This window comes from Apium graveolens, chromosome 5, assembly GCF_009905375.1.
Source record: "Apium graveolens cultivar Ventura chromosome 5, ASM990537v1, whole genome shotgun sequence".
Lineage (NCBI taxonomy): Eukaryota > Viridiplantae > Streptophyta > Magnoliopsida > Apiales > Apiaceae > Apium > Apium graveolens.
This window is the reverse complement of record NC_133651.1, coordinates 14,245,070-14,269,839: the sequence shown is the minus strand read 5'-3', so window position 1 is coordinate 14,269,839 and position 24,770 is coordinate 14,245,070. Positions and strand designations below refer to the sequence as shown.

The 24,770-nt window shown below is 33.1% G+C and overlaps 3 protein-coding genes across 3 annotated transcripts; 1 reads left to right on the top strand and 2 right to left on the bottom strand.

Annotated features, from left to right (window-relative positions):
* Positions 1-42: 42 nt before the first annotated feature.
* On the bottom strand, positions 43-1,037 carry LOC141723469 (uncharacterized). Its single transcript, XM_074525287.1, has one exon. It carries the CDS (start codon positions 921-923, stop codon positions 297-299), a length of 627 nt encoding a protein of 208 aa, XP_074381388.1. The 5' UTR covers positions 924-1,037; the 3' UTR covers positions 43-296.
* Positions 1,038-16,749: 15,712 nt separating this feature from the next.
* LOC141723463 (plastidic glucose transporter 4) lies at positions 16,750-21,096 on the top strand. The gene is made up of 13 exons (XM_074525281.1): positions 16,750-17,308; positions 17,846-17,966; positions 18,162-18,229; positions 18,390-18,522; positions 18,596-18,695; positions 18,778-18,890; positions 19,045-19,138; positions 19,272-19,425; positions 19,553-19,645; positions 19,758-19,831; positions 20,241-20,329; positions 20,412-20,526; positions 20,758-21,096. Exons 1-13 carry the CDS (start codon positions 17,119-17,121, stop codon positions 20,881-20,883), a joined length of 1,470 nt encoding a protein of 489 aa, XP_074381382.1. The 5' UTR covers positions 16,750-17,118; the 3' UTR covers positions 20,884-21,096.
* Positions 21,097-21,132: 36 nt separating this feature from the next.
* LOC141723464 (uncharacterized) lies at positions 21,133-22,749 on the bottom strand. Its single transcript, XM_074525282.1, has 4 exons — positions 22,546-22,749; positions 21,923-21,983; positions 21,682-21,835; positions 21,133-21,500 (listed from the first exon to the last, which is right to left on the bottom strand). Exons 1-4 carry the CDS (start codon positions 22,699-22,701, stop codon positions 21,458-21,460), a joined length of 414 nt encoding a protein of 137 aa, XP_074381383.1. The 5' UTR covers positions 22,702-22,749; the 3' UTR covers positions 21,133-21,457.
* Positions 22,750-24,770: the final 2,021 nt, after the last annotated feature.

Below are 24,770 nucleotides of genomic sequence, written 5' to 3'. Positions count from 1 at the left end.
GCAATTACCTTACTAAAGAATACATCCATAATACTTAAATCATCAAAGAAATCATAATTTTATTGAGATTACAATAAAAGAAGATAAAATCAAATCAAATATCTTGCAATATTAACAATCAAACTCAAGCCAATACCTATAAGTCTATCACATTCTCCTAATACAGAACAAAATATACGCCAAGTAGCAAAAACTATCCTATTGAAATAAACTCAAGTCCGATCTTCATATCCTCTCCCCCAAACCCCCCCCAAAAAAAATTATATATAGATGATCATAAATTCGATAAGTATGATTTAGCGTTTATATCCCAAAATAGTCCTCCCAAACCTCCCTCCTCTGGTTTCTCCACCATTATTAATCGCATTCGCAGCTGCATTCGACAACCCTTTCAACTCCTCCATACTCGCATAACTCTTCCTCCCCATTAGGCCTCCACCATTCCTCTTCTCACCCGAATTTACCGACTTACTCCCACATGATCTCGCTCCAACTCCATACATTTTCCCGGATCTCGACGCTGCTGGCGGTGTCATTGCCTTCTCCATCACCGGTGCCATTGGCATCATTGGCTTCCTATTCTCCTTCCTCATAACAGATGCAAAATCAGGCACTGATTGAGCTAAAACAGAGGATATTTTTCGCCTCGGAGGCCCTGGAATTAGACTTCCCTGGAACTTGACTTGCTTTCTTGGTGGAGTTAGTGTAGGTTCTTGATCTAATGGTGGAGATTTGTTCTTTGATCGGAGCTTTGATTCGCGGAGATCAGCGTATGCTTTGTAATTAGGCCCTCTTTCCAAGAAAATTGATTCTGTTTTGAGTTGTAACAAGTTTTGATCAGAGTTGAATTGGGAGAGAAATAGCGATGTGGAGTCGATCATATTGAACTGGGGTTCGAGATAATGGTGTTTTAGTTCTGCCATTGTTGTTGAATAGAGAGAGAGAGAGAGAGAGAGAGAGAGAGAGAGAGAGAGAGAGATGTTTAATAAATTGTAGTGAGGGTTTTTAAGTGTGTTTTTTGAGGTTCCAACGGTCTAATAGAAACAGAGCAGAGAGAGAGTCCTTGTATAATTTAGAGAGAGAGGCGGGGTATACAAGGTATTTTAGAGATTGTAACGTTGTAATTAAAAAGGTAGGTCCGGGTTGGATCCGGAAAGGGTTGAAAAGAGGCATTAGATTCCAATTGGCATCATTTTTTAGGGTTTGATTTGGTCATATTTGGAAGTTTTTACTTTATGATAATGATCCTCTTTTGTTTAGCATTAATCACGGATTATTCCTCCAGTATCCCATCCCGTGGATAGTTCTTAATTCCTCCCACCAATCCTCTCCGTTGTTTACGTCCCGGAAAAAGTGTGCGACACGTATTTTAAATTTTAAAGTACATATAAAATATAGTTTCCGTACTTATTTTTACGATTTTATGAATTTTAATAATAAATGTATGTTTAAAATTTTTATTCTGATTTTTTTTAAAATTATGAAAATTTATTTTATGTACACCTTAAAATATCGTACCAGACAATCTTTACAAATTATAAAAAAATAAGAAGAACGGAGGAAATATTAAGATTTAGAACACATTAAAGAATAATTTTGTAATATCTTTTCGGGCTCTAACAATTTCCCTATTATTCTAGTGCAATGGGGGAGATGGTAAATAAAAATGAGGATGTTGATGTTGTTAGTTGCTAGTTGCTATGAGGACGGATATCGGGTCATTTCATGATCGCCGATACTATAGCTGGCCCCGACATCCCATCGATAACCCACTCTCCAAACTCCATTTTGTTACAAGACTGGCTTTAATTTCCTAGTGAAAAGTACCTCAAAATATAAACTTTTTGCATGATATTTGATGAGCAAAGAAGAAAAGTTATTTTCTTTAATACTAATCTAATGTTTTTATACAAAAATTAGTAATATAATTTATGCAAGTAACTCTTTCTCTTTGGGGCAACATAAGATATGCCCAATTCACAAAAATCTTATTTTGAGAGAGAGGGAAATTATGAGTCAATTTAATTTTTTTATTACATGTATTTTAGGATTAAATTAGAGGTAACATATTTTTTTGATAATTAATCAGGATTCTATATTCTATATAATTTTAAAGACTACTATTGTGCATATAAGATTTATCCAGAAATTTACCCATGACCCATAATCCATTTTATTTTTTATACACAAAACTTTATATTATACACATATCCATGTACCTTTTACATTTAAATCCATTATAACCCATTAACCCATTATCATTTCAACTGATCTTAATTGATCGATCCTATTTACACGTGAAATCAACCTATTTTTTCATCGCTCACAATCAAAATTCAAAATTTGAATTCTTATGTATCTTTTTGATTCTATAATACTCATCCACGCCTTCAATTCATTATCTTATTTTTAATTGATTTCCGTTTTTTCCCATATATCTCAATTTTTCATATTTTCTGCTTTGATGTTTGTATATATTCGTTTACTCATATTTTTTTGATTTGTGCAGATAAGAGACGATGATGAACCCTAAATCATTGAAAAAGTGTTAATTGAGGTATGTGCGTGTGTGTATTTATTTATATATATGTTAATTTGGAAAAACCTTCAAATTCGTTATTTACTTAATTCTATTACAATACTTATTTTTCTTTAATTAGTGCAGAAAGTGAATCAATTTATAGTGCTGGTGAATGAACTGGACACCTGTTGGGTTTGGTTAAATGTCATAAAAAAATAGAAAGGCACCATCTTCTTCTTCACTTTTTATTGGTAATATTTGTTTGTGTGAGTTTACGTAATTACAATTATTAAAATTAAAAAAGATTTCTTGGTATGAGAAAATAAAAGTGAATATGACCAAATTTTATCATCAACGAATAATTTTGGTGCATGTTCTTGAATTCTGATTCTACGTGTATGGATAATTGATAGAAAATTTGGGTAAAGTTAAGACCTTAATTTTGAAGTTGTACGTACGTTTTAATAATTATTTTATTTGTGTATATCTTTCAGTTGTGTTTGCCTTACTATTTTGTTGTCAAAATATGGTGCAAATATATGAATCAGTTAGTATTTGGTATTTGTTATAGATTGAGATCAAATTAGTGTATTTGTTCTTTGTTAAGAAAGGAATGAATTGTTTTAGAATTAAGTTGTTTGGAGATTATTTATTTTGTGCTTTTCTATTTTTCTTATCGGTGTTTCACTAAATGGCAGCATAGTCATGGTGTACTTTATATATCATCAACGATGGAGCTACTGCTTTTGTATCAGTGCGATGCTGTTTTTCAGGTTATATAAAATATAGTTATGCGATATACATGTCGAGTACTTCTTACATTTTACTACTTCATCCCTTTTACAAAGATTGGTATGGAAGTTCACAGAAGCATCATGAAATTGAATGACCATTTTTGAAGGAGTTTGGTTAAAGATAGTTTGGTTAATTTTTGTATTTATGTGTTTATATATGTTCATATATGTATATGTGTATAATATATATGTTACTTACTTTAATTTGTTTTGATTTACAGGACCTTAAAAAAGAAATCTACTTGCTTCAATAATGATAATTATGAATAGATCTTGGGGGTCTTGCTGCTGAGTAGGACTCCAAAAGATTTTTTTTGGCCTGGCTAGATATACGAAGGTCTTCCTCACATTATTCTCATTATTATAGGGGTCGAACGATGTCATATTGTAGGTTTTTTCTTGAAATGTATGTCTGAATGTTTAAGTAGTATTGGTTTTTTTAATTATCTTTTGGTGTGTGAACATATATAAGACATATTGAGAATTAATATGGACCCGTGATGCTGCTGGTGAAATAAACTGTCTTGGTAATTTGAGCAAAATATCAATTCGCTAGCATTTTCTTTCATGTGCTTTTGTTTATAATCTGAACTGAACTGTCAAGTACCTATTAGTTCAATCTTATACACAAATAGCAAAGAAGCTTAATGTGTGAATCGCTGATTAATACATCAATACGGTATCAGTCAAGGTTATCATGCATGGTTTAGTCAATGTATAGATTTGAACATAGTTCTTTTACATATTTTTAGTATTTGTTAGTGGTACATGTTTGAATTTGTATTTTTTGCATAAATTAGTTGATTGATTTTTTTTTTTGTGGTACAATTATACATCTTAACTTTATTTATGATTTATCTTTGATTGATTTTTTAGCATATATTAGACAGGCGTTGCCCGAGAGAGTATTCCATTTAAATTATCGATGGTTTTAAAAGTTGCAATTGCTAATAGCGAGAAAAAAAAATTACAATCCATGACCAAATATTATCAGCATTGTCAGTTTTGTTGCATGTGCATAACTAGATGCTCTCGATATCAAGCATTACATATGTCATAACAAAATAGCTGAAACTTTATTTTACTGTGATTTCAATACATGTCATCGAAAATAAGGGAATTTTTTCAAAATGGTCCAAGGGTTGTATGTATTTTATCTGCAGATGGTGTCATATAGAAGGTAACTCTACATTAGGCTGTAACTTTTGGTGGCACTACAACATATGAGGTTTGTATATATCTACGCAATGGCATTCATAATCTGCTGTTATTTTGATTTTTCTAATAGCGGGTTTATGTATAACAATGTATGAATTTTTTATTAAGTTCTTCTAATAGTCGCATCTCCTGTCTAGGTGTCAGGCTTCTCTCATAACTATGCACTATATATATCTACACACTATAAAAATTTGTATGTCAACCAAATTTTAAGTCTCTTACCTGTCTCGACCATTGTTCCATGCACCATAGATAAGGAATTTTCAGATTTTAATTCTCTTGCAACAAGCTCTTAAAGCACTCTTCATATTTTCACCATTGGAACAAGGAAAATTGAGATAAGCCACAATATTAATAAAAACACTGTAGTTAATTTTAATAGGCACCCTCATATTTTATTTTTTGTAAATAATAAGAACTCAACCCTCTATAATTAAACTTACATCATTTTTTTGACTTAAGATTACCTTTGTTTAAAATTAATACTAATATCACAGTTGGCTTTTACTGCAAACTACTAATTCTACTGTTTAATGCTACTGGACTGCTTTTAATGCTACTATTTTTGCCATATTCAAGCTGGGATTCTTTGCAAAAAGAGCACTATACTCTTTTAGATTTCCCCTGGACCCTGCTCTTCGATTGATATATACGGTGTATGTGTGGTTTGCTTTAAAGTTGATTTATGTATTTCTGATTCTATTGCTAGATTATTCTACAGTAAGTATCACTATCAGCTAAAATGGGTCTTGGAGGGATAAAACCTCCTGCAAGATAACTATTCAAGTATACAATCAACTAAAATATTAGGATCAACTAAACTGAGTCCCTTCAGCAGCAACAAATGTATGATATTTTTTAAACTTTAGGCAGTAAATTATTCCTTTTTAGATGCAAAATAGTTTATTTTGTTTTATCGTACATGTCTTTTAAATGAGTTAAGATGTATCAAAAAGTGAAGTACTTAGAAACACGTAGAGGCATCAGACATCCCATAAATCTAACTATAATTGCCATATTTTATAATTTAAACGAAGTACTTAAGTGGAGGATCAAAAGATATCAATAAGAGATATTAATTCTTCTAAGAGGTGAAATTTTAGTTTGGATGAGTTTTTTTATCATTATAATAGTTCAACCATCATTGAAGATATATATGTGATTATGAAAATATTACAATAAAGTGAGGTTCATGTTGGACGATTTCGAAGTTATGTATTTTTTTTCTAAATAGGCGATGATTTGGTTTGGTTCGCGAAGTGCGAGACTAATAAGAGTTATATCATTGATTTGTAAAAATATGATAAATGTTGTAATAGAATTGAGTAAGGGTTGTAGTGAAGGCTGAGTAGATAACAATGAACCCTTTCAGCTTCTTGACGGTAATTAGGCATGTAAAATAAAGTTTAGCAGTGCCAGAATACCATTGAGCTTATATCTATTGAGAAAACTATGTTTGCTGGGAAGTTGGCCTTGATCATTTTGAAGTCGCAATTGTATATATATTGTTGGGTTTGTTCTTACTATATCTTCATTCAAATATCTAATTAGTACTTTTTATAAAGTTGCAGAGTTACAGCACGATACATGTTCAATATTTCTCCGAGCATATGTGGTCACAAGAAAATACCTTACAGCTCATTGTTTAATGGATTGGTTGTTAGAGAGGAAGTATTTGAAGCTGCAGTCGGTAGATCTTTGAAGATTTGGAACTTTTGATACACAAATCTCATTGACAGATTTTGTATGGATGAATTTGTAGACCTTGCATCTAATATAAACCATTCATTCACTCTAATGAAGTATATACCATTTTTTTAATAACATCTCAGTAACATATCCGTTGTTTTTACCACTTCTGAAGTAGTGGAATATATGCCGGAGATGGCTTCTGAAGGTAAAGTTTTGAATAATGTTTGTGGAGATGCCAGATTTGTACGAGAAATCAAAGAAATATATACTATTTTTGTAATAACATCCATGTTGATTTTACATGTACTGATCTTTCCAAGCCTTCAATGACTGGATTGTCACTCATAATCACTCTCTTACAAAACTCATTCGAGATATGTTTGAGATTTCAGTCTAACAACCTGATAGTCTCCAAAGTTAGGTGACCATTATTTTTAAGAGTGTAGGTAAAATTGACCTATTTCCTATTTGATGAGATTAAAATGTCTCTCTCTTATTGATATTTGTTGCATTTACAGGTGTTGGATTTTTAACGCAGCGGGGGCATGACAAAACACTTTTACACATACAAAATCCAAATAAAAGCATATAAATCGTGAATAAAAATTCGAGGGATCGAATCTAACCTTTTAAAATAATTCGGAGACAACGATCAGAGATCCTTAGCAGTTGCTCCTCAAGTGTGAAGCACTCCACCGGTATCCACCAAGAAAACGATGTTAAGGAGGAGGAAGGAGGTGGAGAGAATTGGGTTTTCCAAACTTTTTGGGTTTTGTGTGGGTTAGAATAAAATAGGGTCTATAATAGTGTATTTATAGGCAAAATTTTCAGCTGAAATTTTCCCATAAATATTATTATTATTATCCCATTTATTATTCTCATTAATAATTAAAACACCTTTTAATTACTAATCATTTTTCTAAACACTTTAGAAATAATTCTCTCTCTTGATTTAATTTCCAAAAATTAAATTCTTAATTAATAATATTAAGAACTTTTCTTAATTAATTTATAATCAATTAAATCTCATTTAATCAATTATTGAATTTGCCAATTAATTATTTATTTCACAAATAAATAATTATTAGCCATTATTAATTAATTCCTCCACCATTAAATCATTCTCTTTTTATGGTGTGACCCTGTAGGTTCAATATTAAGCCGGTAGTAGAAATAAATAATAAAACTATTTTATCATTATTTATATAAATTCTCTAATTTATTAAATATGATTAATTAATTAATCACATTTATTCTACATCGTGAGGGATACTTCTCAGCATATCGCGGCTATCCGGATAATATGAATTCACTGCTTAGAATACCAAGAACCTATTCAGTGAATAGTTACCGTACAATAAACTCCTTATACCCTACAATGTCCCGATTAAATACAAGGTATGAATCTCGTGTCAAGCCTATCTAATTTAACCACTTGCTTACCATTTACTATGCGTAGTTCTATGCAAATTAGAAACTCCTTTCTAATTTCATTCACTCTGGCCAGAGATTCCTGAACTAGCATAAGTGGATCAGCCTTGAACATTCGCTTCCTTCACTGGAAGGGGTAGATCCTTTATTGATCATACACTATATTCGTGTACAAATTCCTATACCCAGAAGAGCCCTAATAATTGTCCCTGGAGACTAAGAACTAAACCAAAGCATAGTTCAGTGTACACAAGATGACTATGATGACCTCAAGTCTAAGGATACTTGTACAACTATCACTATGTGAACAACTGCTGACACGTGAGTGAACTCCATCAGTTGTTCAGCTGTGCGAGTCATGTTCAGTGAACTTATTCTATAATAAGCACCTACATACTAGCTATAGTGTCACCACACAAATGTCTATGAGAACAGACATCCTTCATAATGAAGCAAGCATAGTATGTACCGATCTTTTTGGATTATTAATTACCAATTAGTAATCCTATGACCGAGAACTATTTAAGTTTAGAGTTATCATCTTTTTAGGTCTCACTATTATGATCTCATCATAATCCATAAAAAGCTTTACTCTAAACTATGGTATATCTTATTTAAACACTTAAATAGATAAAGCCCGTAATACAAATAAAACAAGTCTTTTATTAATATCAATGAAATCAAAACAGATTACATAAAAGTTATTCCTAAATCCTAATACATGATTGGACTTAGGACATATTCCTTTCAATCTCCCACTTGTACTAAAGTCAATCACTCTGGTATCTAATACCCATCTTGTCTTTATGACGATCAAAGTGACTTTCATAAAGTAGCTTTGTGAGTGGGCCTGCTATGTTGTTATATGTGTCAACTCTAATTCAATACAATACAAGAAACGTTATCGCGCTCCCACTAACCCTTTTGTAGACCCATGGTTCATCTTTGTTTTTTTGATAAAATCAAACTCTTTGATTGTCTCATCAAAATGAATGTTCCATCTTTCGAGAAGCCTGCTTTAAACCACATATGGTTCGCAGCAGCTTACACACTAGGTTTTCATTTCCCTTGAAAAGAAAACCATCTGGCTATTTGTTAGATCACATAGTCGTAGTAAGCAGCATTCGCAAGCAAAATCCGAACTGATTTTAACAGGGCTACAGGTAAAAGGTTTCATCAAAGTCAATCCATTGCCTTTGTTTGAATCCTTTTCCCAAAAGCCTGGCCTTAAAGGTCTCCACCTGGCCATCTGCTATAATCTATCTTTTGTATATCGTATACATAGATTCCATTCTGGATTTCATGGCAATATGCCATTTCTCTGAGTCAACACTACTCATAGCCTCATTATAGGTCACAGGGTCGTCATCATTAATGATCGACAACTCATTGTCATTCTCAATGACAAGGCCATATTACCTCTCAGGTTGGCGAGACACTCTCCCTGATCTATGAATGGGCTGTTCCACAAAAGGTTGTTCAGTCAGAACAGGTGTTTCCACTTGATCCGTAGTAGTTTGTGCTTCTTGAACTTCATCAAGTTCAATTTTGCTCCCACTGTTTCCTTCAAGGATAAACTCCTTTTCCAAGAAGGTAGCATGTCTGGAGACAAACACCCGATGATCGGTGCAAAAGTAATACCCTAAAGTCTCTTTAGGATATCCCACAAAACTATATTTTCCGGATCGATATTCCAGCTTATCTGGGTTAACTTTTTTTGACATAAGCTGGACATCCCCAAATCTTAACGTGTTTAAGACTCGGTTTCCTTTCTTTCCATATCTCATACGAAGTTTGAGGAACAGATTTTGGAAGGCACCATATTCAGTAAATATGCTGAGGTTTCCAATGCATAACCCCATAGGAATACTGGAAGATTTGCATAGCTCATCATGGACCGAACTATGTCTAACAAAGTTCGATTTCTCCTTTCAGATACCAATCTGGAGGAGTCCACTGAGAGACTATACCATTTACTTTGAGATAATCTAGAAACACTCCATTAAAGTATTCACCACCTCGATTTGATCGAAGAGTTATAATACTATATTTGGTTGTTTCTCCACTTCATACTTCTATTCTTTGAACTTTTCAAAGGCCTCAGACTTGTGTTTCATCAAACACATATCCGAATCTAGATCTATCATCTATGAAAGTAATGAAGTATGAAAATCCACCCATGGCTTGCTTAGACATTGGTCCACATACATCTGTGTGTACCATTCCTAGCAAATTTGCAGCCCTCTCTCCATGTCTACTAAATGGAGACTGCAATGCCACTTTAAAGTGAGATTTTCATCATCCCTTTTCTTTTATTAGTTTGTTCAATCTGAAGTAAATTATGTCACATATATACAGACCATTATTTAAAGCACCACGTCCATAAAGAATAATATCTCTAAGAATAGAACATTCATTATTCTCAATAATAAATGAAAATTCAGCCAAGTCTAACATGGGAATAATATTCCTCACAATCGAGGGAACAAAATAACAATTATTTTAAAAACAATAGTCTTGCCCGTAGGCATATGTAAATGAAATGATTCTACATCTTCAGCAGCAACTCTTGCTCCATTTCCCATCAATAGAATCACCTCCTCTTCCTCAAGAGTCCTACTTCTCCTTGGTCCCTGCAACAATTGCAGATATGAGAACCACAGGCGGTATCGAATACCCAAGTAGAAATTTAATTTAATGATATATTCACTTCAATCATGAACATACCTGAATCAGAAGCGGTAGTCTCACTACCCTTCTTCTTCTTCTTCAATTCTGCAAGGTAAACCTTGCAGTTACTCTTCCAGTGCCCCACCTTGTTACAGTAAAAGCAAACAACTTTGCTCTTGGGGTCTTCAGCTTTTGGTGGAACCGGAATTTTCTCACCTACTTTCTTCTTCTTGGAAGAGTTCCTCTTCCTTTTCTTAGGATTGGAACCTTCACCAATTAGAAGAACATAACTCTTCTTAGGGGGAAAATTCGATTCCGCAGTCTTCAACATGTTGTGGAGTTCAGGCAGGTTGACATCCAACTTATTCATGTGAAAGTTCACAACAAACTGCGAGAACGAACTCGGAAGCGATTGCAAGACCAAGTCTTGGCTCAGCTCCCCATCCATGGCAAAACCAAGTTGTCCAAAACGTTCAATCAAATTGATCATCTTAAGTACATGGTCATTCACAGATGATCCCTCAGACATCCTACAACCGAACAACTCCTTCGATATCTCATATCGAGCTGTCCTCCCCGCCACATCATACAACTCTTGTAGATGCATGAGGATAGTGTGAGCATCCATATGCTCATGTTGCTTCTGTAGCTCAATGTTCATGGAAGCTAGCATGATGCATTGAGCAACATTTGCATCATCTATCCACTTACGATACACAACATGTTTATCATTATGTGCATCACTTACAGGTTCAGTAGGCTTAGGTGAGTCAATCACGTATTCCAGCTTCTCAATCCTGAGAACAATTCTCAAGTTTCGAAGCCAGTCAGCATAATTAGGACCAGTCAATTTGTGAGCATCTAGTATGCTCCTGAGTGATAGTGCAGAAGACATAATGTATATTGTAAATCTGTAAATGATAAACACATAACAACACTTAGCAAATATTCGATTTCATTTCAAAACACTATATGAATCGGGTCTTTATTCATAAGTGACTCCCACTAGTTTTCCTAATTTATTCAACCCCCTACGTGAAAAAATTAAGCATTCATAATGCTAGTGGGAATAGGGATCCTACATTCCATTACACAACCCCGGCTGTAGCACGAACCGCCATGCAATGTTCAATAGGCAGACAACTCTTGTCAATTACATCTTATGTTATTCCCTAATCAAACTTTAGCCTCTTGAATAATTAAGTCTCGGCTGTAGCACGACAAACTCAATATTCTAAATCAAGTCTAACCCAACATTTCGTACAGTTGAATCAGTCCCCAAAGGCCCACGACTGTAGCACGTACCGACCTTTAGATTCTTATTCAATGTACACATCTCTATGTAATAGACAAGTATTTCTTATTTCGAAATCAAAGCCCTCGGTTGTAGCACGAACCGACAATGATTCAAAAATAAGAACTACTTTTCTATCATGTTGGAAGGCTATGACCGACACAAGCCCGTTGTATCATTGGCCAATTACTACTTGATATTATTTAATTTTAGAGGGATTATATTACGTTACAATCATAATCGTATTATAAAGAGATTCTTCCTTTTAAATTAAATATTTCAAATCAATAATCAATAATCAGATGATTCCCAGATCGGGTGGAGCATTGTCAAGAGGCGTCACTTAATAACCCTTTCTTACAGATAGAAATCTGTTGTTGACAGAATCATCCTTTCTCTCATATCAAAAATTCATATTCAATTACGTGTTTCATAAACACAAGAATCTCATGATTGTATTCATAATATTATTCTTAAGGTTATGAAACAATTTCACTATACTAGGTTGTCTAACAAACGCCTTATGTTCATTTAAGTTCACCTAAATCTATCATCGCATGATAAAATAAGCATATATCACATATATCAACATGAATAAACATCAAGGTAGTCATGTTATATCATCTAGCACATAGAACTAAGCATTATACATCTCTATGTATCACATGAAGCATTTAAAATCAATTCAAACGATCAAAAACAGCTTTAAAACACTTCATGGAATATAAATAGTTCAAAACTTTTATATAAACTAAAATTGATCACTCCATTAGATCCGTCTCGGAAAAACGAATCCAACGGTATATTGCACGTCCAAAACGGAGTTACGAAACTCCCAGAAAATCAATTTTAAAATCAACAGACGGGCTGTAACGCATTACAGGAACACGTTACAAGCCCTGTAACGCATTCCGGTGATGCGTTATACCCCTTTTAAGCCATTAAAGGGTGTAACGCATTTCGTGAATGCGCCACAGATGTGTAACGCATTCCCGGAATGCATGACACCCCTATTTTATTTTATTTTTTATTTTTTATTTTCTGCAGCAGCCGCCGCCTTTTCTCTCGGAAACCGTGCCGCCGCCTGATCTGACTTTCTCTGTCTCTTTCTCCCGTGCAATCACAGACAGCAAATACAAACCAGCACAGCAGATACAGATATATACATACAATTCATATATATATAAGATTTATTTAATTACGAATTTTAATTACAAGAACTTCAAAAATTCATAATAAAAAATCTATACATCCTAAAATTATGAAAAAAATACCCAGACGATCTACAACACTTGTAGAATCCAGATCAACAATCAAAATTATTCTGAGAAACGATTTCTCATCAGACAAAATTAATCCATGATATAACTTGAAAAAATCATAATTAATTCATACAAGCACATAAAATTCTGAAATTTTTACCACAGATCTATATGCATACAACCTGTGCTCTGATACCATTGTTGGATTTTTAACGCAGCGGGGGCATGACAAAACACTTTTACACATACAAAATCCAAATAAAAGCATATAAATCGTGAATAAAAATTCGAGGGATTGAATCTAACCTCTTAAAATAATTCGGAGACAACGATCAGAGATCCTTAGCAGTTGCTCCTCAAGTGTGAAGCACTCCACCGGTATCCACCAAGAAAACGACGTTAAGGAGGAGGAAGAAGGTGGAGAGAATTGGGTTTTCCAAACTTTTTGGGTTTTGTGTGGGTTAGAATAAAATAGGGTCTATAATAGTGTATTTATAGGCAAAATTTTCAGTTGAAATTTTCTCATAAATATTATTATTATTATCCCATTTATTATTCTCATTAATAATTAAAACACCTTTTAATTACTAATCCTTTTTCTAAACACTTTAGAAATAATTATCTCTCTTGATTTAATTTCCAAAAATTAAATTCTTAATTAATAATATTAAGAACTTTTCTTAATTAATTTATAATCAATTAAATCTCATTTAATCAATTATTAAATTTGCCAATTAATTATTTATTTCACAAATAAATAATTATTAGCCATTATTAATTAATTCCTCCACCATTAAATCATTCTCTTTTTATGGTGTGACCATGTAGGTTCAATATTAAGCCGGTAGTAGAAATAAATAATAAAACTATTTTATCATTATTTATATAAATTCTCTAATTTATTAAATATGATTAATTAATTAATCACATTTATTCTACATCGTGAGGGATACTTCTCAGCATATCGCGGCTATCCGGATAATATGAATTCACTGCTTAGAATACCAAGAACCTATTCAGTGAATAGTTACCGTACAATAAACTCCTTCTACCCTACAATGTCCCGATTAAATACAAGGCATGAATCTCGTGTCAAGCCTATCTAATTTAACCACTTTCTTACCATTTACTATGCGTAGTTCTATGCAAATTAGAAACTCCTTTCTAATTTCATTCACTCTGGCCAGAGATTCCTGAACTAGCATCAGTGGATCAGCCTTGAACATTCGCTTCCTTCACTGGAAGGGGTAGATCCTTTATTGATCATACACTATCTTCGTGTACAAATTCCTATACCCAGAAGAGCCCTAATAATTGTCCCTAGAGACTAAGAACTAAACCAAAGCATAGTTCAGTGTACACAAGATGACTATGATGACCTCAAGTCTAAGGATACTTGTACAACTATCACTATGTGAACAACTGCTGACACGTGAGTGAACTCCATCAGTTGTTCAGTTGTGCGAGTAATGTTCAGTGAACTTATTCTATAATAAGCACCTACATACTAGCTATAGTGTCACCACACAAATATCTATGAGAACAGACATCCTTCATAATGAAGCAAGCATAGTATGTACCGATCTTTTCGGATTATTAATTACCAGTTAGTAATCCTATGACCATGAACTATTTAAGTTTAGAGTTATCGTCTTTTTAGGTCTCACTATTATGATCTCATCATAATCCATAAAAAGCTTTACTCTAAACTATGATATATCTTATTTAAACACTTAAATAGATAAAGCCCGTAATAAAAACAAAACAAGTCTTTTATTAATATCAATGAAATCAAAACAGATTACATAAAAGTTATTCCTAAATCCTAATACATGATTGGACTTAGGACATATTCCTTTCAACAGGATCAATCATGGCCATACTGATATATACTTAACCATTCACTGAAATATGAGATGAGTTTTTTTGGGGTATTGACATCAAGCTGATTGTAGCAGCTTGGACAATGAAAGAGTTTGCAATACAATAAATATTTTTTTATAAGTAGGGATATTATTAAAGGCACACAAGCCGAAAACCAAACAACAACAAGTCTCATTTCAACAACCAACTAAAGTTACAACCTATGTCTAGCAGACTAGAGCGACCTACTATAACTACGCAGACTACATAACTAAAACTGCAAGGATACATCTGAGGCATGAGGTTCAACTGGCCCAAACCTAAGTGAAACCACTACCATCAAAGTTGACTGGTCCAGGGGCTTCATCATCAAAGTCAGATTTTTTTTAAAAAAATAGATCAAGACATGTTCTAAACCTGGTAATTCGAATATAGTTTAAAATAAATATTTTTGTTAATAATACAGTGGTTAAACATTTTAAATTGATTTTAAATGTTAATAATTGATTCATATCATTCAAAACTTAATTGAAACTTAATTAGATGTATTAAATATTTACAAAATTTTAGAATAAAAATAAACGGGACTTGGTTTATCTTTAAATGTTTCATATTATATTCTAAACTTCATTCAAAATTTTAAAATAATTTATATTTTTTCCGAAAATAATTATATTTAAAAAGTCATAGTTACTGTATTTTTTTGAATCTTACTTAATTCAAAAGTTGGGTTAATAAATCACACAATACATGTTTTTTTATTTAAATTATATAAAGAATTATACATATATTTATCATTTTTAATGTAGAAAATATATAATAAATTATCTTAATTATGATATATTTTTAGATTGGTTTACCTTTAAATATTTCATATTATAATACAAACTTCATTCAAAATTTTAAAATATTTATATTTTTCCCCAAAAATAATTATTTTGATTTTATTTTAATTTCAAAAATATTGAGAAAGAAATATATGCAAAAATCTCATCTGATTATATTATAAGGAAGTAATAGAATAAACAATCTCAATAACCATATTATCTTCATTTATGATATAAGTGATATTATGTAGTTGTATTTGTGGTTGAAAATGAAAAAAATCAATTTTTTTGGGCGAACGCCTAATATAGGGGAGTTGTGTCAATTGTCTTGCATAAGCACTTTGATCAAAATTTGGGATTTATATTTTTTACGGAATACAACGTATTAGTGTTTTTCTATGATTATTTCTCACAATAATTATTTTTGTTTATTTATTCATTATAAAAAATATGAAAATTTTAAACTAAATGAAAAGTATTTGTCTATCTATTCATTATAAAAAATATAAATATTACAAACTTTTACTATCAAGTTAGAGTACTGTTTGAGAATAAAAGAATATGTAGGTAAATTTTTATTACCAGAACATCATTATCTTCATTATAAGAATCAAGAACATTGATGAATTGTGTAACATCTAAGCGTTCGATTTTCATATACACACAAGAACCAAAAAGAAAACTTTAGTACTATAAGTACAAGTTGGATCGTAGAATGTTTGTTGTGCGTTTAAGTATTATATGGATTTATCAAATGCATGATTGTAAAATTTGAGGCTAAATACATTTTCAACAAAAAATTTAACTAACATCATATTAAAACTATTCGTGACAATATTATTTGAGAGACATTTTTCTAAACTCGACACCTTAATTTTCATCGAAAAATAAAATATTCAGATCATAAAAAAAATGATAAACTAATTTATTTAACGCTAATCGTAATAAATAATAAAATAATAATTTTTTTGGCTAGATAGCGAACCGCGCAAACAAAGGTACCTAGTTGCTTAAAAGGGAAAAGAGATATAAGACATGTCACTACATAGACTTTTTGTCACAAAGGTTGGACTTTCAACCCAAAAAAAGTTTTTGGATAATGTTTAACCTTAGTACGTTTGTCCGAATTTCCGGTAGAATTAACAATTTTTTTACAACTTTAAGATATGTGCAGAGGAAGAATTTTATCAAATTTTGCATCTTCCTTAAAATTATAACGACGGATAATTAGATATTGGCTTGACATTCTATCTCTTGTTATCATACCATTTTGGTATTTTTCCTGTTCCTAATATTAACTACAAATATATTTAACTTCAACACTTTTGTACTGTCCCGTACGGCCGTGCTAGGTAGCTGAGTTAACGAGAACGAGAACACGACACTCCTATGTTTGCTCACTTAATTAATCAATTTAGTTTCAATCGTTCCTAGCTCCTAATTATCAGTTGCATATCATGCAAGTTAGTTTTCATTAGTGTAAATGATATTTATTCGTTTATATATATATTAGTGTGCATGTGTTTTGTCAGGAAAATTTGTGAAAATGCAGGCATTAAGTGTTGATGTGAAAAGAAATGTGAGGTTTGAGGTTGGAGTTTATGCAGATTCAAGTAGGAAAAGCTCTGTACTTGGATTGCGCCTTCAATCAGTTTCTATGCGCCCTGACATTAACTGTGTTCCGAGTTTGTTCACTGCATGGGTCAAGCCCAGATCAATCAAGCCTCAAGCTGCAGGTTTCTTCCTTTTTTTCGACTGCTTCTTGTTCATCATTCATACCTGCTTAATGCTTATTTTTACTTTACTATAGATTTTTTCTTCACGAGCAGGATACAGTTTGTTTTTTATTTGGTTTGGCGAATTAGGACTATTAGATACTCCCTCTGTCCCCCTAGATTGTACGGGGCTCGGCACGCATTTTAATGCTCCTCTAAAGTATAGTTCCGTAAGTAGTTTTGAATTATTCTTCTTCTGAATAAAAATTTGATGTTTAAATTTTAATACAAAAAAATAAAATTTTAAAAATAAATTACGGAAGTATACTTTATATTCACCTTAAAATGTGTGTCGAGCACCGAACAAAACTGTATAGAATTGGATGAGACAGAGGGAGTAACACTCTATGGTTGTTGATTGAATCCGATGTAGTGCTTCAATGCGCTTGATATTGTTACTGTGAGAATCACATTTCTCTTGTTTTCCAGAAAATTTTACTTTTATGGTTTGATTCTTGAATTCTCCAGCTGCAGGCTAACTAGTTGTCAAATTTCCAGTTGTAGAGGAAAAATTTGATGATGTTGCTCCCACAAAATTACATGGAAAATCTGCTGGTTCAGTACTGCTTTATGTTGGTATTGCTTGTTTGGGAGCCATTTTATTTGGATATCATTTAGCGTAATAACTCCATACCTTCTATTGATTCTAAAATAAAAATAAAATTGGAAGAACATAAGTTGTCTACAAACTGTTTGTTTACATTTACTATATAGCCTGAGTTCATTGATTCGTGTTAATTTTTAAACCCAATTTTATTGATTTCAAATCAACGAGCATAAGTTTCTCTAAGAAATTCCTGTACATAAACTTCAGGGTAGTCAATGGCGCTCTCGAATACCTTTCCAAGGATCTTAAAATTGCCGAAAACGATGTATTACAAGGTAAGTCTCCATTGGGTTCTGATGAGATTCATGCTCTCTGTATTAGTCCTGTTAAGACATGCTCTCTCCAAGTCAAATATGAGCATTTGCTATATATCAAGTAAAATTATCATTATTAACGGATAAGATTTCGGTATTCATGGTGTGATTTAACAAATAGGATGGGTTGTCAGCGCACTTCTTGCTGGTGCCACTGTTGGCTCATTTACTGGACGAGCATTGGCTGACAAATTTGGCAGAACAAAGACCTTTCAATTAGATGCAATCCCGCTTGCAGTTGGAGCATTCCTATGGTCTGTTTTTCCGCTAATGTGCATCTTATCCTTATTGTTAATCATTAGTCATAGATGGGTCCTAATTTTCCAGTGCCACGGCTCAGAGTGTTCAGACAATGATAATCGGCCGCTTACTTGCTGGAATTGGTATTGGCATCTCATATATCATTGTGCCACTATACATATCTGAGGTCGTAACATCTGAGCACAATTTTATAGTTGTATTGTATCTATGATTTTATTTTTATATTGATTTGTCAATATTGGGGTCAGATATCACCAAGTGAAATGCGCAGCACTATGGGATCAATCAACCAACTGTTTATTTGTGTTGGAATTCTTGCAGCACTGGTGGCTGGAGTGCCATTAACGTCAAACCCTCTATGGTATTTCCTGATGCACATTTAAATTTCAGGGAGGAAATATTTTGTTAGCTGACTGATTGTGTTGAGACATTATGTAATTAAACACTGATATAGCCCAGCTATTGAAATATTTCTTCTTATGTAAAAATTATGATTCTTTGTTTTCTTGGGTCAGGTGGAGGACTATGTTTGGGATTGCAGCCATCCCTTCTGTCCTATTGGCAGTAGGTATGGCAGTTTCTCCAGAAAGTCCGCGCTGGCTCTATCAGGTTTTTATTTACAAAGTTTCGACAAGTGTTCTTTTAAAATGAAATGTTAAGGATATATTCAGGTGTCTTTACATGTTTGCTGGATTCTATTTAGATGACTGAAATGTTGACTCACATTCCTTTGACATTGCAGCAAGGAAAGATTTCTGCAGCAAAAGTTGCTGTAAAAACACTATATGGAAAAGAAAGAGTCGCGGAAGTTATGAATGATTTGGATGCCTATAATCAAGGTTCTACAAAACCAGAAGCTAGCTGGTCTAATCTATTCAGTAGCCGGTACTGGAAAGGTACAAATTCAAAAAATGGAAGGTTACAGATCAAAACTTGGAGGAAATAATAGAATAGAACTTAATTAGAGTCCTAGATAATAGAATAGAACATTATGATTTTTGATCGATACAATTTTCAGTGCAGTTGTCAATATTGGTGCTGCACTCTTCCTGTTCAAACAGTTGGCTGGCATAAACGCTGTTGTATATTACTCAGCTTCTGTTTTCTGCAGTGCTGGTAAAGTCTCTTATGTTGCCAGTGCTCTGGTTGGGACATCAAATGTTTTTAGTTATGCAAGTTCATAGTATCTTTTAATAGTTGAAGTGATTGGTTTGCAATTATGTTGCAGGCACGACTGTAGCATCTTCTACGATGGACAAGCAAGGAAGGAAGAGTCTACTTGTGATAAGCTTCGCGGGAATGGTATTGTAGCGTACAACTACATTTCGTTCTTGTAGGCATGTATCTCATAGACTTGCACAAACAAATTTTGTTAAGCCTAAGAACTCCTAAAAATATCACATAGGGTGTTTCATTTATAATACTGCAGGTGGAGGATGAATATTACTAAGACAAGTCTGAATACATTGGTAATGGAAATCCCTTTTTTTTCCAGCCTATAATGGACGGTTGAGTTTTATTGATGATCACTGCCACAATTTTTGTTCCTCTTTCTCATATTATGCACTGTCATGGCTCAGTATCTTAAGCAACTGTCAAACTGTAGATGAGATGAACTACCCTTGTCTCGTATTTTTATAGATTTTTACACCATAGATGATATCTTGTATTAATGCAACGCAAATTAAGCAAATTCTTAATGTTTATGAAGGTTGCTTCGGTGCTGCTACTGTCAATCTCCTTTTCCTGGGATGTTCTCGCGCCCTATTCCAGCACACTTTCTGTTGTTGGGACTGTTCTGTGAGTTGTATACTGCTTTTATCACTTTCCTTGAGGCCTTTTTTCTATGAAATGTTATAAATTGTTCCTTTTTTCGCTTTAGGTATGTGTTGTCCTTCTCTCTTGGTGCTGGTCCTGGACCTGCTCTAATACTTGAGGAGACATTTGCCTCCCGGATTAGAGCAAAAACAGTTGCCTTGTCATTAGGCATGCACTGGGTAGGTATACACAAAAACTTCAATATCTAGGTATTGCTATTACACAAATTCGTGCATAGACTTGCACCAGTTCACTTCACATATCCAAGGGCATACATGGCATTCCAAAGGCACTGCGACTTAATAGTACTATGTGTTGCAGCCCCCATCGTCTTACTCATCAAGCGCATATTATTAAATTTCTCGTGCAAAAGGTCTCATACATGATTTCTTGCTCCCTCTTTTGAACAGGTATCCAACTTTGTCATAGGCCTCTACTTCTTGAGTGTTGTAAACAAGTTTGGGATTAGCAAGGCATATCTAGGATTTGCTTCAGTCTGTGTGCGATGTCTTGCATATAGCCTCGTAAGGTTGTAGAGGCTAAAGACTGGATTTTAGTAGGAGATTGAACGTGATCTCAACCCAGCAGTATGATTAGGATGCACAAACTGCAAACACATACAGGTTGTGCGGCACCTTGGTTTGCTCCCAGGCTCCTCGTCTCTGCTGAATATGTGGCCCAAATTGTAGTCATGATTTAACATTAATTTATATAATTAAATAAATGATTCTTAAAGTGCTGCGGGCGATTGTGTAAATTGCTTGCTTACTCTCGATATTAAAAGATTTTGCTGTAGAAAATGGTACTGACCATAAATCAAATGGATCCAACGACTATCAAATCCATCACATATACACATCCATGGTGATGTACAAGATAAAGTTACATTTTCCTGAACTCAAATAGCTGCAGTAGTGCAGTGTACTCAAACACTCAACTCCCACTTTCTATTTATACGTATATCCAGATTCCCCATGACATAACGGTAACATTGATAATGCCGTCTTGTAATACTTTTGGGAGAGCTCTGGGGCCAGGAGGCAAAAGAGACCTATTTCAACGTGTTCAAATGTCCAAGCAAATCTGCATTGCGCCAAAGAGGAGATGGAGCTACATATTGGATTTCCTCTCCCATCTTTCCTTTGTGTCAAGTCTACAGTAATATCAATACCAAAGAAAAAAGAATTAGAAAACCAAACAATGAACTATAAATTGTGACTTAACGATACTAAGCACTGGATTTGGTGAAACAAAGGTTATGCAAATCAACTCAGGAAGATTGAAACATTATAATATCCAGAATGCTAAAACAATATTTTGAATATAACTTTTACCCCCAATGTAGCTTCCTGTGCTTCTGTATTGCTGGTTCTTTTCGAAAATCCTGTTGCTGCGGGGAAACACTCTTGAGATTGTCGTCTATAGAAATGGAAACACAAGAATGCTCAATCAAATCATCTGCACTTTCTTTGACAGAGTGGTCTTTCCCTGAATTAAACGACCCCGTCAATCATATGAGCATTCATGCAAAATAGACTGTACAATATAATCAATAAAAATTTAATTACAACAAACCTTTTGATTTTTTCTTAGTCTTTGGTTTTGATTTTAGTTGCAAACGCCTCCTGTGAAGCTCCTATTACACAAAAAAGAGTTCAGACGCCAAAACATAACTTAAGCAAACCCTAGCCGAAAAAACGGTACAGCATTGCCAGAATCTTCCCAAAAACAACAACACGGCCCTATTTAAAAACGAGAAACATACACCAAAATGTAATTGATCATCATTACTCCTAGCCCCTCCCCCAAGGGTCAGATTTCTAACAGAAAGAGTAAACTCCTATCACCTCTTGATTGCAACAATAAGCTAAAACGTATCGAAAAACTTAGTATGATAAATGTAAAACCCGAAAAATGTCTTAGCCCAGCTGTAATTCTGTACAGCAACAACGTATTAAATACATAATTGTTTATCATATTTATTTCTGCATCTTTACAATCATTATTTCTGTATATCACGCTAATATCAAACACTTTGCAACCTAAATTTCCTAAAACATCCCCAATTATGCAAGAGAGCGCGCTCAATTAATAAACTCAATTCCAGACGTTAATCATATTAAGCATTGCTACTTAGAAATGACTAGTAATTGATAAATATTATAAACTTAAAATTAGGAGGGCAATTGAGTAATTACTTGAAATTTAGCAAGCTGAGATTGAGTGATTTTGGGGTTGCTGGGCTTGAAATCGGGACGTAAAGAGGGAGATGATGCAATTGCAGCTTCTCTCCTCGAGTCTTCTCCTTCCATTTTCCCCTTCATCGTGCACGCCCTAGAATCGGAGACATACATTATACAGACTCATATTTTTTTTTTTACTAATTTTGGCATATAGCCTTATAAATGAGTATCGGTTCTCGACAATGAGGCAAGATCAAACCCAGGATCTGGGATGACATAGAATAAGACCTTTACTGTTTGAGCTATCTAACCGGGCTCTTGTACATACTCATATAATTTTGGGGTTATTAATATTACTGTACCCTTTTTTCCAAACTTAGTTATCAAATAAAATATGAGAGAATAAATTAAATCATCCCACGATAATGGCTGTTTTATTGTTGGACCCTAAAAAATGATTTCGTATTTTCACATTATTTAATTTTCAAATTTTACCTGATTAGGCCTCTCCGTTAAAAAAATTTTGAACGGCCGTCAAAATCTTATTTGAAAAAATCTGATCACCGGAAAATTTTAATTGAGAAAAATTCAGGAATGGCTAAAACACCTTGAAAAAAATAAAATAAAAATAGCATTAGTTACACAATTACTCCCTCCGTCCCTCCCAATTATTATCGTTTCTAAGATAGTGTCTGACACACATTTTAAGATGAACAGAAAGTATAGTTCTATAATTTTTTTTGAAAAAATTCTTTTTCTGAATAAAAATTTAAACATTCTATTTTTATTCAGAAAAAAAAAATTAAAAAAAGTTATAGAACTATACTTTATATTCATCTTAAAATACGTGCCGAACACTCTCCCACAAACGATAACAATTGGCCGGGACTGAGAGAGTAATATATTTACACTTTTGCATCACTGAAATCGAAAAATGGACTCGACTTAAGATTTTTAGTCAAAATTCAAAAAATCCGTCGAGCATTACAATCATGCCACAATAATTGAAATTACATCGATCGTAAAATCTGAGGTTAGAAATCGGTAGACCTTGATTTGGGCTTCAGTTTGATTACTATAACTTGTGATTTGGAGCTCACTAACACCTTCGATTGGTCTTCGATTCTCTGAACAGTTCAAGAACTCGCGAAAAGGCGTGTGCCACGTTAGCAAAAATTAACATCCGTTGGAAGGACTTGAACCGGAAAAATTAAAGTTAAATGACCTGAAATACAGAATCTTTAGTTCAGGGACCCAAACAATAAAACAGTGATAGTTGAGGGACGATTCAATTTATTTTTTATAAAATATTTATATAAATATGATGATTTTATGTTCTAAAAATACACCTCTTTTTCTCTTCGTCATTATTTATCCGTTTTATTTGATTTGTTATCGTCGAATTTAACTTAAATTTAACAGTAAATTTAACACCAAACTTCCATTATTTAAAAAATTGAGAAATACATATTAAAGTAAATTACATGTACTTTCTAATAATATAAATTTTATACTTGTTTTTATCATATACAATATAAAATTTTCAGCCAAATTTGTGTCAATTTGATAACAAAAAATTAAATATGATATATAAATTGAGACGGATGGAGTAAAACTAAGATCATCTGTTAGATATGAATACAACACAGAGGGGGGTGAATGTGTTTTGGCTTAAATGTTTACTTTTTGATCGACTTTGAGTTTAGCAGTTGGTTGTTATCAATGATTTTGTAGAATAGATGTTAAACATAAATAACAATGCAAATATGTAGAACAAAGATCTTCGAAACTCACTTAATTTTATATTAAAAATTAAGCAGTGTTTTGGTACAAAATCTCTAAGTTCTTGGTTTAGAACTTAGCTTATTTCTTGATAGAGAGAATACAATTTCTAATCTATTCAGTCCTATCTTAAACAAAGGACCTCAGTTAACTTTATATGATAGTTAAGTTTGGTTTACATAGTGAACAATAAGAAGTGCTAATCACTTTTCTAACCTGTCACTAATCACTTCTATTTAAAGGAAAAGTGAGATTTCCATATCTAGATTAGCATATCTTCATCCACTGTCTATTGGTTGATTCTCCTTTTTCAGTTAATCTTCACCATTAATCTTGCACATCTCTCAAGCTGCTTTTTATAGACTTGTCAATCCAGCTGTGTGAATTGTTTGTTGATTTGCAACCTTGGATATTGAACTGTTCTGCAATTCTGTACTTAGAGAAATTTCTTCACTTCG

Excerpts from the sequence above, each read along its gene's own strand:
- LOC141723469 (XM_074525287.1), bottom strand. The coding sequence starts at position 923 with ATGGCAGAACTAAAACACCATTATCTCGAACCCCAGTTCAATATGATC.
- LOC141723464 (XM_074525282.1), bottom strand. The coding sequence starts at position 22,701 with ATGTATGTCTCCGATTCTAGGGCGTGCACGATGAAGGGGAAAATGGAA. Across the intron at positions 21,984-22,545 it reads CTCAGCTTGCTAAATTTCAA|GAGCTTCACAGGAGGCGTTT; the intron begins GTAATTACTCAA and ends TTTGTGTAATAG. Across the intron at positions 21,836-21,922 it reads GACTAAGAAAAAATCAAAAG|GGAAAGACCACTCTGTCAAA; the intron begins GTTTGTTGTAAT and ends CGTTTAATTCAG.
- LOC141723463 (XM_074525281.1), top strand. The coding sequence starts at position 17,119 with ATGCAGGCATTAAGTGTTGATGTGAAAAGAAATGTGAGGTTTGAGGTT. Across the intron at positions 18,523-18,595 it reads GCAGTTGGAGCATTCCTATG|TGCCACGGCTCAGAGTGTTC; the intron begins GTCTGTTTTTCC and ends CTAATTTTCCAG. Across the intron at positions 20,527-20,757 it reads TGTCATTAGGCATGCACTGG|GTATCCAACTTTGTCATAGG; the intron begins GTAGGTATACAC and ends TCTTTTGAACAG.